We start from the raw sequence: 13,326 nt of genomic DNA, 5'->3' as shown, positions 1-13,326 counted from the left end.
TAGAAATAACAGTAAGCTTTAAATGAAAATACTTTTGACTATGTTAGTGATGGAGAAATGAACCAGATAGGGAGGAAATGGGAAGAAAACAAGAAAGAAAAAGGAGAAATGGGAGTAGAAGGAGAGAAAGATAGAAGGCGGGGAAAGAAGAAAGAGAGTAAGGAGGGAGAAAAACTAGACTGACCCTGAGGACCCTCATTTGAGGTGGTTCATGATGCATCATAGACATCTGTACATAACACAAGAAATGAAGATGTATACTTCAAAGAGAAATTCGTATTTGGAGTTTTCTAATATCAGAGTAGATTTGGAGCTTACAGCATAACTATACGGTGTCCTTTCAATACAAAGATAATGTTACTGACCCATTGCTAAAAAATACGTAGATTTTGACACATTGTTCTGGAAATAGACATGGATTTCCATACCACTCATGCCAATTACCCGCTCTTTCTTGTGCCTAATAACCTACATCACCAGGATGGAAGACCGGAGATGAGATTTATTCCAAGTCTATGTAACTGAACAAAAGCAACTGGTTTGTCCAGTGACCAAAGCTCAGGTGTTAAAAATCCATACCTGTCCGTCGGTTCCAATGGTGCCTCCACAGTCCGTGAGCAGCTCTGACATGTCATAGTAGCTAACAAACTCCCATAAGCAGGCTTCCAGGTTCAGATTTCGGTAGAAGCGTAAGGTATTGGAACCCCTGATAGATGGGCTGTACTGGTAAGGATACGTCTCTCCAATTATTTCTGGATTTTTGGTAGCATCAGTCAAGAACCCGTGGTGGGTCTTTACTTCAGTATAATCCAGGAGGTTGGAGCATTTGTGGTTTCCAACTCGTGTGCCATCAGGGCTGAGGGTGAGCTCAAAGTTGGAGAGTTCCTTGGTGGAGATCACAGGGAGCATGCCTACAAATAATTTTTGCAATCACTCTTACCATTTTTACCAACAGCAAAGGGCTTTGAACACTTCATAATCTCTTTATCTCTTGAGAAGACAAGTGTTATAAAATACTGCAGAGCAGTGATTATAGAAGCGGTATCTTAGGACTCCGGAGGATCCCGAGAATATTTCAGGAGATCTATAACATTAAAGCTATTTTCACGACTCTAAGGTATTATTTGACTTTTCCACGCTTATTTTCTCAGTAGTGTACAGTGGAGTTTTTCAGAGGCTAAAATAAATCATATATTGCAATAATTTGAATGCAGAAGCAGACATAAGAATCCAGCTGTCTTTTATTAAGCCAGACACTAAAGATATTTTCAAAAATGTGAAACTATGCCACTCTTTTGTTTTGCTTTATAAATTGTAGTTCTTTTTCTTAAAAGTATGTTTTTCGTGTTAACACGTAATAGATTCATTCTTATTTTAAAATTAATGAATAAATACATATTTAACAATTCCTCAATTTTAAATCCAGTAAATATTTATAGCTATAACCCACAAAACAAAAAGTCTTTGTGGCCATAAATAATTTTGAGGGTGTCCTCAGACCAAAAAGTTTGAAAGCTACCACTATACGGTATAGGCTAAGAGTTGGCAAACTTCTTCTGTAAAGAGCCAAATTGCAAATATTTTAGGATTTGTGGGCCACAAGGTCTCTGTTGCAACTGCTCAAAGCTGCCATTGCAGAGCCAGAGCTGCCATAGATGATTTGTAAAGGAATTCACATAACTGTGTGCAAGAAGACTTTATCACGGCCAATGGATTAGAATTTTATATAATTTTCACGTGTCATGAAACATTCTACTTTCAAAGAAGAAGAATAATGTTTGGTTTCTTCCAAACATTAAAAAATGTGGAAACCATGTTTAGCTTGCAGACCATACAGAAACAGATAGCAGGCTAGATCCAGTCCATGGGACACAGTTGGTTGAGCTCTGGCATAAGCAATGCAGCAAAAAGGACTCTGAAAGAGGTCTTCTCTTGGCACCTTTTCCACCTCTCCCTCTTAGATTCTCTGGCCCCGCAAAAGAACTGGTCAGCTTCTGCAGAGCTACGGCTATCGAATGTTTCAGAAAATGCTAAGTCAAGCTCTAGGAGAAGCACGAGGGACCAATCTTTCTATTAGGAAGAACTATTATAGGTCTGCCCTTCCCTGATGGTCCCTTCTGCCCTCTGCACATCTGAATCACACCTCCCATATGGGTCTAAAGGTAGGGTGGTCAAACATGGACCCAACATTACACTGTAAAGTAAGGAGGTGCAGATTCTTGTCCTCCTATGCCCACAGGCATAAACTGGGGTTTGTAATGAGCAGACAAAGCAGAATTATATCCTTTCCATAAGGCAGGTAAATTCTACCTTGTAGTTCCTAATATTGCCTAATGCTTCCTCTCCTTTAGGTACTTAAAATATAACTAACATACTAAGTAATAAAATTAACATTAATATACTTCAGGAATAAAGCGAATTAAGAGGAATAGAACTTGAAAATGTCTTCCGTACCCGAGGAAATGTTCATAAAATGTGGATAAAGTTACTGACTCAGAAATTCTGGCCACACTTCCCTATCCAGAGAAAATGGACACAAAATTTAACATTGTTAATTGCATTTTTTTTTTTTTACCTTATTTTAACGCCTAGGAAATGTCTTAGTTGTTGCAATAAATACTGGGAAAGATTTATGAGACTCCAGATATGAAAAAGCAAATAGGTGTTGAAGGCAGGGATTGAGATTCCAAATTGCTTTACTGTAAGTCCAAGCGCAAGAGTTTTGAAGGCACACTGTGCCATTTCATAAAAGAGAGCAAGCACATTAATGAAGCTTTGTTTCATTGTGTTGCGACATGTGTGAAATTTATCTAATTTTAAAGAATGCCGAAATTGTCAGACTTGAAAAAAAAACTGGGCAGAAAGAAAGCAGAAACACTCAAAAGAAGCAGGACTTGAAGCTTAAGTTGCAAATTGAGCATTTATTGTATGCTTGGTTATTCAGAGTACAGGCAGACCTCAGAGATATTGCAGGTTTGGTTCCAGACCAACGCAATGAAGCAAATATTGAAATCAAGTGAGTCACATGAATTTTCTGTTTCCCAGTGCGTATAAAAGTTATGTTAAAATTTACTAGGATAAAGAAGATGTGGTACATATACACAACGTAATATTACTCAGCCATAAAAATAGAATGAAATAATGCCATTTGCAGAAACTTTGGATGGACCTAGGGATTACCATACTAAGTGAAGTAAGTCAGACAAAGGCAAATATCACTTAAATGTGGGATCTGATAAAAAAAAAAATGATACGAATGAACTTATTTACAAAACAGAATCAGACTCACAGAGCTCGAAATCAAATTTATGGTTACCAAAGGGGAAACGTGGGAGGAAGTGACAAATTAGGAGATTGGCTTGGGATTGACATATACACACTACTATGTATAAAATAGATAACTAACAAGGACCTACTGTATAGCACAGGGAACTCTACTCAGTTTTCTGTAATAACCTATATGGGGAAGAATCTGAAAAGGAATGGAAAATAGATACATATGTAGAACTGATTCACTTTTCTGTACACCTGAAACTAACACAACATTGTAAGTCAACTATACTGCAATAAAAAAATTAAAAACAAACTATGCTATAGTCTATAAAGTGTGCAATAGCATATGTCTAAAAAGCAATGTATACACCTTCATTAAAAAATACTTTGTTGCTAAAAAATGCTAACTATCCTCTGAGGGAGTCTTAATCTTTTTGCTGGTGGAGGGTTTGAAATATTGAGAGAATGACCAAAATGTGACACAGAGACATGAAGTGAGGAGATGGTGTTGGAAAAATGGCGCCGATAGACTTGCTGGAAGCAGGGTTGCCACCAACCTTCAATTTTTAAAAAACGCAGTATCTGTAAAGTGCAATAAAATGAGGTCTGCCTGTATTCAGTAAAATAAAGCAGGTAAGGAGAAGCCCAAACCACCTCCATGGATTTGCTTACCCGAGTCACCTACCGTCTGTGTGGGGCATGGTGACAGTGAGCTTGATGAGATTTGTGTACTCGGGGTCCTCGGGACCCGTGTAGCGCAATTCAGCTGAGAAGGGCTCTGCTCCCACTATCCCTGGCACCCGGGGCTGACAAAGACCTCAAGGCAAAATGAAGACATTTATGCTAAAAGAAGATAACAGACAACACTTAAAGTATATATTTTTAAATAGGCACTATTATTTTTCTGTGTACTTTAAAATTCTCTGTGAGCTAAGGCACTGCTGAGAGTTGATATTATGAGGAAGCAAAAGACCATGATGGGAGAAGTAATCCCAGCAGACACTTCAATGGCTTCTTCTTAACATTTGGGGTATTTTATAAAGTTTGAGAAGCAATAAATATTATTCAATGTGATTTAATTTGTGCTGGACACCATCTGTTATGGTCATATTCACAAAATCATCTTAACATAAAGTATAAACAGGCATAGTAAAAATGACTGAAAAACAACAGGAAAAAGTAAGTGTAGTTTAATTACATGTATGAAATTGTTACCTTAGAATTAAATCCTTAAGACTAGTTGTAAAATTTACATTATTTATAATAAAACTAAAAATGCACTCATTCTAAAAACAAAAACTAGTCTTCTTAGAATCAGAGAGCAAAATATATAGTTTTCTCTCTATATGTAATTTCTTACAGAACGTGTATTATAAATTTTAACTCATTGTCTAATCTATCTATCTAGAATTTTAACATGAAAATCTTCCTCGCATGTTTGCTTTGAAAGCACTGTAATGTCTTCATTTTAATACCGCCCGATGCTGGATCACAGTTTCCAGAGAACTAGGCAATATATAATTTCTTTTCTGTTTGTAGAAAACAGATCAGAATCAGGCCCTAGCATCTGGGATGTCTGCTTTATTAATTGGGGGCGACTCATTTTAGGGCATTGTTTAATTTATTTTTGGTACCAGCACAATAGTTTGGTTTTAAGAGAAAGTTAAAAACCATACATTCTAATCCTAATAAAAGAACATGGTTACGCTACATGTTATCAATAAATATTGATCCTGAATATATAAGGGTGGGAGGTGGTACATATAACTTTTCTTGCTGCAACATATGCACATCTGAAGTGTCGTACACAAATGGAATTTTTAGAAATAGAATCTTATAAAAAGACTGTTATTTTAAAACTCTGATTTAAACATTCTTCTGCAGAGTAAAGGATTAGTTTGTAAAGTGGATTTCCTGTCTCGTCAGTGTTATCTCCGGCCACATGTATTTTCCACCTCCACTGCGTCCGGGCTCTAGCCCTGACCTCAACCTCCCCTCTAATAACCAAGTGTGGACGCTTGTACACACCCCTCTACCTGGACTGTCCTTCCCCTCCTGCCCCAGCAAACTCCTGTTCATCCAGCGCCCAGCTGGCAGTGATTTGGCATCACACATGAGCTGCCCTGTCCAGATCTGACCCTTGCGTACCAACTGCTTCATCTCCTGATCTCCCTTCCTCTCCCTTACGTCCTGCCCCACTTCTCTGCTTGTAGTTCCCAGGATACTCCGTGTTCTTTCACGCTTCTACGAGTCATTGCTCAGGCTTGTTTCCCCTACTGTTCTCAAGACTCAGCTTAAGCGTCTCCTCTTTGATGAAACCTTTCCAGACCCACTCAGCCTAGAACCCATCACTACTACTTTTGCATTTCTGTGTCCTGTCCAGACTAAAACTTGTCTGTGTCTTCACTTTGAGTATGGACTCCTGGAAGGCAGGAATCCTGCCTTAGTTTTCATATGACAGCCAAAAGCCTGACATATGCTCGGTGATCGAAAAATGCAAAATGAATAAATATTTGTTTTCTAATGAATATTTTTGCGAAAATAGATTATCTTTTAAAAATACTTATAGAGTATTACGGAATACATGGGGCATCTGGAGGAATGAATAACTGCAAATTAGACATATGTAACATTCCATGGTATTCCAGCGACCTGTATGTGAAAAGGGCCTCGCACTACCTTCTTCTCTGCCGATGGTTACGGGAGGGCTCGTCAGCTCCAAGCCTTCATTGCCATCGGCGTTCACAGCCCGAGCTGCACACTGCACCCTGGAGCCAGGCTGGAAGTATACGGAGTCTAAACTGATCATCTTGGATGAAGTGAAAAAGGTGTCAAAGTCCACTTCTCTCATGGGGCTGGTCACTCCGTCGGGGCCCGCGGGCGCGCTGATCAGCCAGCGGTACCGGGTCAAAGTGTCGTTGATGTTCTCACTTGCACAGACGGCTCCTGTTTTGTCATAGTCTGAATATTTAGGGTTGCAAGCCTATGGGAAGCAAATGACTATGTTAGGGCCCCAGTTTAGAACAAGGTGGACATTATTCCTCTTAAGTTCTCTCTCCCTTAGTGTTTTCACTGCTACTTTTTTTCCATTTCTACATGTTATTCAGGCAACTTTCAAATTCCTAGCCCTAGCGATGCTAGCTTTTATGAACTCTAATCTTGCATTTCAAACAGCTTCTTGGCCTTTTCCACCTTTAACTTGACGCGAGTAAAAGTGATGCTCATTGCATCACCTCCCGACTCCTCACAGCTGTGGAATCGTCCTTGCTCTTTTCTCTCTCCCTCTCCTCTCCTCGCTCTCATTTTGCCCCCCACATCCAGTGGGTCAGTGAACTTGGTTGATTCTTTTTGTAGGATGGCTCTTAAGTTGGTCTTTTCCTTCCCATTCCAAGCATCACCTTTCTATCTAATTCAGGGCTTTTCTCGTCAGGTGACCACTGTTGCCATGGTAACACTCCAATACAACCCCTCTTCTCATGCCATTCTTTTTTTTTTTTTTAAATTTATTTTATTTTTGGCTGTGTTGGGTCTTCGTTGCTGTGTGTGGGCTTTCTCTAGTTGTGGCGAGCGGGGGCTACTCTTCCTTGCGGTGCGTGGGCTTCTCATTGCGGTGGCCTCTCCCGTTGCGGAGCACGGGCTCCAGGTGCGCGGGTCTCAGTAGTTGTAGCTCGCAGGCTCAGTAGTTGTGGCTCGCGGGCTCCAGAGCACAGGCTCAGCAGTTGTGGCACACGGGCCTAGCTGCTCTGCAGCATGTGGGATCCTCCCGGACCAGGGCTCGAACCCGTGTCCCCTGCATTGGCAGGTGGATTCCCAACCACTGCACCACCAGGGAAGCCCTCTCATGCCATTCTTCTGTGCAAGAGCTCCCTGCTACCCAACAAATGAAGTGCACATTCCTTAACATAACATTTCAAGACCTCTGTAACTTGCACCACATTATTATTTCTGCCTTGCTAATCCAATAAACATTTATTGTATACCTATTATATGTAGGTCATTACACCAGGGGTATTGCAAAGTAAGAATAAATGCGTCCCAGTTTTTGCTCACAAGGAGCTTATAATTTATAGCTAAGAGAAGGCAATTGAAAAAGTAACTATAATACGCCATTTGCAAGGCAACCACTTCATCCAGGAATGACGTTTCCTTATGTGACTCTTAAACTATTGACATTTTCATCGGACGATCCCAAACCTTCCCTCACAGGTGGAGCTGCTGTTCTATCTCCTAGTTTGTATAATGATCACATCATGCCTTATAGTAGAGTGACTGATTCTTATATATTTTTCTCTCCCTTATGTTTAAATTCCTTGAGTGTAGAGTTCATATCTTATTTATTTTTCTCTCAGTGACAAACCCTGAGATAATATGAGATAACACACTATGTGTACATCAGTTAGTAAACCTTTGTTGGATGAAGGAAGAAAAATAGGACCTTTACTTGATCAACAGTTTCCTTTCCAAAGTTCAAAGATTAAATCCTGCAGTTTTTCCCCACTTTTATCTCATCATGACAAAGCCCATACTATATTGGTTAATGTTCATAATTATTTTAACTATTTTACAATTTTCCTCAACTTCCTACTCACCGTGATACAGACAACAGGATAACCAGACACAGGTCCAGCACTCTCTTTGGCTCTGGAAGTGTCATCATACATCAGCAAGGACACAATTTGAGGGACAGAAGGAAAAGTGACATCTGCCATGCTGTTCAATTCTTCTATGTACACAATGGCTTTGGTGGCCTAGAAGGAAAAGATAACTCTCCATGATTATTGAAATATTAGACTCCTGGTGCTTCTATTGTGCAGAACAATACTCACAATGCTTGGCAAGTCCATGGCTTCATTATAGTAAAAATTGTCACACCCAGAGCCTCTGCAGTGTGACAGGCTCTATGTGCTTTGTTCCTCATGACCCTGGCACCTGGGCCATATCTTATGGTGCAGGGGAGGGTACCTGAGTCCTGGGTTGGCCAGTGGCCCACAAAGTATTTGGGCTTGAATTTTTTTCTCCAAATTGTGATGATAGTAGTTAAGTCTGTCTCGGGGTGGTAAAGTGGAAGATCCATGACAAAGTCAATTAGTTAATAGTGGGAGGAAAGCTGAAAGAGACCAGGGAGAAGGCAGATCCTAGAGGTCATGTGACAGCATGGGCCCTGCTGAAGTGGATGTCAGGTGAAAAGTGCAGCTTCAGAGGAGCAGAGAACAGAAGCACAGGCAGAGGGAGAAGCTGAGTCACAGACAGAAGAGGAACCTGTGAACATCTACTGGGGGCAGAATGACAAGGAAACTCCGCTGATACATTTGCCTTTTGCTCCCGAATCATCTTCCAACATCCAACGGTACATCGCAGTTTCCAAGCCTATATTTACGCGTGTCTTCTTAAAAGGGGCTTTGATCACTTGAAGTGATTTGAGCGAATCTCTGTTCCTCTTACTCAAGAGTTTAATATGATGCTCCATAAAAACTAAAGACTCACTTCTTATGTGATCAAGACTTACAAAAATATATTTGAAAAAGATTTTCTGCCCCTACTTCTTGAATTTTAAATATGACTTAAAAAAAAACCCCAAGGCACTGTAAATATCCTCAAGTAGTAAAAATTATAAAATACTAAAAATACCTGTACTTAAGGGAAAAAAAAGTCTCCCCAATTTGATCTCATGCTAATAGTGAAACAAATAATAAAAGAAATAGAGTAAATGTAAGCACAGATATTGTAAACATTGGTCTGTTCGTTAAATCATTTAGCTTTAAAAATTAGGCTTAAAGGTCAAAATTCTATGGAAATTACGTTTAGCTTGAAGAATATCTGGTTGATGAGACAATATAAATTAAATAAACACAGGAAAGAAGTGTTAGGACAGTAACATTTGGGTCACTGAGGCTCTGGACATCAATTTAATAAAGTTACGATGAGCAGGTGGGAATTTTGAGGGTTGGCAAACTGTTTTGTGGGTTGAAATGTGTGTTTTAATGAGTTGTGGCACTAAATTAATAGCCTCATCTTTGTGCTGAGACTATGCTTTTTCTCTGGAGGTTAATCCCAGATTCAGTCGTTATTGACTAAAATAGGAAGGGTAACTGGGCTGGTGTGGGACTCAGAGGCTCCAGTCCTTGAGTTTCTACAAACATGATTTTTCAAGAAAGAGACAGGAATTTTTTATTTTGGCTGCACCGCGGGACTTGCAGGATCTTAGTTCCCTGACCAGGGATTGAACCCGTGCCCTCGGCAGTGAAAGCATGGAGTCCTGACCATTGGACCGCCAGGGAATTTAGGACTTTCTTGATTCTTGTTTTCAAATGAAAACAAAATTTATTTAGGAGGTGAAAAGAGATTATGTGCATTGTCTTTATACAAGGGTTGTATAAAGTTGATTACTTAACTGTACACTATGTGATGCTTACATGCATTTTCCATGATAAAATGCTGGCCACAAATTTATATCCATAAATTACTTACCTGCGTCTCTGCTATCATATTTTCATCGGGTTTTAGGTGGACAGTGAAGGCCTCTCTCATCTCTCTTACCCCATCGAATATTACTTCAATTTCAACAATGTGCTGGATTTCTCCCTCCTTAAACTCAATTTCTACAAATGCAAAATCACAGGTTTAAATCTTTTACATAGGAATATGCAAAGTTTTTCTTAAGCTTCTTTGACAGTGACCCACAGTGAGAAATATATTTTATATTGTGGCCCAGTATACTTACGTGTATATATGTTTGTGTGCACATGTGAGTGTGGATAAAATGGAATAAAAAGTTTTACAAACATCACCTATTCATACGATATGCATTGCACTCTAGTATTTTCTATTCTATTCCATTTTATCCAGAAGAAAATTCTAATCATAAGCTACTAAACTGATTTTTGGACCCACAGTTTGAAAAAATGCAGCGTTATGGAATAGACAATCAACAATTCTGACATCGGCACAATCAGACAAACTCACCTCTCATTTCCCAGAATTTCTAAACCAATAGGACATAAGTCAAATATACGATCACAGGCATTATTGAGTGTGAATAGTATTTTCATTATGTATATATCTAGAAAAGCTGGACATAAAATTGTTGAAATTTTTAATATCATGTCAAATTATATTTTAAAAAGACTTCTTTTGGTTGTTGATGTTAAAAAAAATTGCTGAATTTCCAAGATTAAGAAAAATGTTAATGGTGTTTTTTCTCTCACCCCGTCGCTCCTAACTAAAAATAATTCCTTCATTGTCATGAAAATTAAACCCAATAATGGTAATCCTTTTTTAACCATTCATTCTGAGATTCTTAAAATGTTAAAAAATTAATTGATTTTACTGAACTCAAGAATAAGCAGCTGACCAAACTTGGATAAACAATTTTGTTGGTTTTACAATGCCTTTTGAAAAACTGGTTCAGAGGAGAAAATAAAGCCTATAATGCATAATCATTCCAATCAGAGACGATAACAGATGCTGCTTTCTCATGTAACGGCGGTATTCAATCATTATAATTCTAAATTAAGAAATCCTTTCAAATGTGGCAGAAGAAAATGTGTCTCCAACGCATTTTTCTTTTCCTACTTCCGTCAATTATGAAAAGGATCTTTTTCTTTAAAATTGTGTTAGTAAGCCAGACTCATCTTTAAAATTAGTTCTGTTTCTGGGTACAGCCATTTTCCGCACTGGCCTTAGCCAGTTCTTTGATACCATTAGCTTTAGATTTCTCATACCCCAGCAGGGCTTACGGTCCTCGTTCCAGAGGATGAAAATAGCTGATCACTTCTGGGTCACCAATTTGTTTGATTTGACCTGTGTGAAGCTGCAATGAAAATTTATTTTCTAACCCTTCAACATCTGGGGATTTCATAGAAAAATACAGATTTTTTTAGATCTTTTACACTTTTCTGCCTGGCAACAGTCATCTGGATATGACAGTACAGGTCTTTCTCAGCAGGGAATGGACTTTCTGGTTGAAGAACATTTCCATCACTCCATCTTTCCCTCACACTTTCCTTGCTTCCCTCATTTTCATTGCTTGTCTTGGCCTTGTAAACATTTGAGTTTTGTAACCCTCTGAATTATATAAACCTAGTTTCTAAGAAGTTGAAAACTTAAGTATTTATTTTAAATGCTTAAATTAATTGTTTTCTTACAGTATACATGCTAGGTGATAGTTGTTTCCTCAGCCACTTAAGACATTTTTTAAAAAAAAATAAACTTATTTATTTTTTGGCTGCGTTGGGTCTTTGTTGCTACGTGCAGGTTTTCTCTAGTTGTGGCGAGCGGGGGCTACTCTTTGTTGCCCTGCACGGGCTTCTCACTGCGGTGGCTTCTCTTGTTGCGGAGCATGGGTTCTAGGCACGTGGGCTTCAGTACTTGTGGCACACGGGCTCAGTAGTTGTGGCTCGCAGGCTCTAGAGCGCAGGCTCAGTAGTTGTGGCGCACGGGCTTAGTTGCTCGGCAGCATGTGGGATCTTCCCGGACCAGGGTTCGAACCCGTGTCCCCTGCATTGGCAGGCGGATTCTTAACCCCTGCACCACCAGGGAAGCCCCTAGACATTTTTAACACAAAAATATTTCAACGCTTATTCTATATTTAATTTTTTGTTTATTGTAAATGACTACCTCAATTTGGACCATAAAAGGAGAAATTAAAATATATTTCAGGCAAGATTATTAAATTTTTATTATAAATATTTATAAACACATGTTGACATTTATAGGATAAAAGAGACACAGGTTGATTTACTGTTATTTGAGTTTTCTCTGATTTCATTTGTCAATTTACTATATACATATAATTTTGTTTCCGTCTTAGCAAAAAGAATTGTTTTCTTTATAAGAAAAGCATCTTCTGTTAAAGGTCATGTCATCCACATTTAGAAGGTGTTTCCTTCATGTAAAACATGCTCATTTTAGATTTTATAATTTAGCAGCTGATCAGTTTTTTCCTCTCATTTTGGGTTTTATGCATATATTTCCAATATATTATCATTCTTTACATAGAAAATAATATGAGGATAACTTTGAAGCTCTATAGTAGTTCATCAAACTTTTACCATATGTGCAAAGAAAATAAATGGTCCTTTGTAGAAGATGCTAGTTTTTCCAACTGTTTCATTAATTCTATTACTGATTCTGTCACTTTCTAAACTTTGTTCTCAAATGAGCAGATCAAGATAATGCCTGTAGTCTATGATCACCAAAAACTGTTGGCAGTCTCTATTTTGCTGGTAAACAATCCACAGAGAGAGAGAAGAACTGACTTGTTTTATACTCATAAAAGTAATGGGCGAAATGATCCGAAAGTTTGAAGAAGGAGAGGGATGGATGAAATGTATTCGTTATGAGTTCCTAAGGCCCAGAGAATTCATGGTCCCTGTGGTTGGTAATCTGTCCCCCTTTTACTGTCCTCCATTAACGCTAAATTTTCTAGCTTGAAGTTTTGGATTGCTGTTGTTCTATGACTATCTTCTTGGCTATCACGCACATTTTCAATGCAGTAGAATATTCAGGAAAATTATTATTTAATATCGGATTGCCATAATGCAGGTAAAACCCACTGAAAATTAAAGGACTGTAGACTCAAAACAGAAGATCATCTAGCACACTGACTCAAAATTTCCCTAACACATGTACCCAGCAGTCAAAAAGGGAAATCCTGGAAATAAATTCCATTGACTTTGTTTTCCTGAAGGAGATTAATTTAAAGGAGTACCTGTATTTGTATTTCAGTTGGATGGATATTTCTCTTCTTTTTTCCCAAGGGCACCAGCACTAACATAGTGTGAGCCCAACCCTTCTGGACACAGGCCCTGGGAGCCCCCATACCTTCCGACACAGGGTGATAGTCCTCTCCAGAGGTGGCTGAGCCGTCCTTGGTGTGAACCCTCACAACGGAAACCTTTGAAGTGTCTCCTTGGCGAATCACTGGAATTTTTATAACCACCGACTGTCCTGGTTCTTTGGGTTCACTGACGCTAAATTTGGTCTCTCCAAATTTAATAATTGTCTCTATAACAGTGGGAGACACGGACAAATTAAATTGCAAAGGGAATGCTT

At 38.8% G+C, this 13,326-nt stretch overlaps 1 protein-coding gene across 2 annotated transcripts in view; it reads right to left on the bottom strand.

Annotated features, from left to right (window-relative positions):
• FREM2 (FRAS1 related extracellular matrix 2) overlaps window positions 1–13,326 on the bottom strand; it is a 140,769-nt gene that overhangs the window by 19,054 nt on the left and 108,389 nt on the right. For both annotated transcript variants that reach the window (XM_036831685.1, XM_036831686.1), the window contains exons 11-16: window positions 13,096–13,278; window positions 9,742–9,872; window positions 7,863–8,021; window positions 5,953–6,256; window positions 3,959–4,090; window positions 580–911 (exon numbers count right to left, since the gene is read on the bottom strand). In XM_036831685.1, the coding sequence (XP_036687580.1) occupies window positions 580–911; window positions 3,959–4,090; window positions 5,953–6,256; window positions 7,863–8,021; window positions 9,742–9,872; window positions 13,096–13,278 (1,241 nt within the window). The remainder of the gene's footprint in view (window positions 1–579; window positions 912–3,958; window positions 4,091–5,952; window positions 6,257–7,862; window positions 8,022–9,741; window positions 9,873–13,095; window positions 13,279–13,326) is intronic.

This window comes from Balaenoptera musculus, chromosome 18 (assembly GCF_009873245.2).
Source record: "Balaenoptera musculus isolate JJ_BM4_2016_0621 chromosome 18, mBalMus1.pri.v3, whole genome shotgun sequence".
Classification (NCBI taxonomy): Eukaryota; Metazoa; Chordata; class Mammalia; order Artiodactyla; family Balaenopteridae; genus Balaenoptera; species Balaenoptera musculus.
Note: the sequence above shows the minus strand (reverse complement) of the source record. Positions and strands in the feature narration are given on the sequence as shown.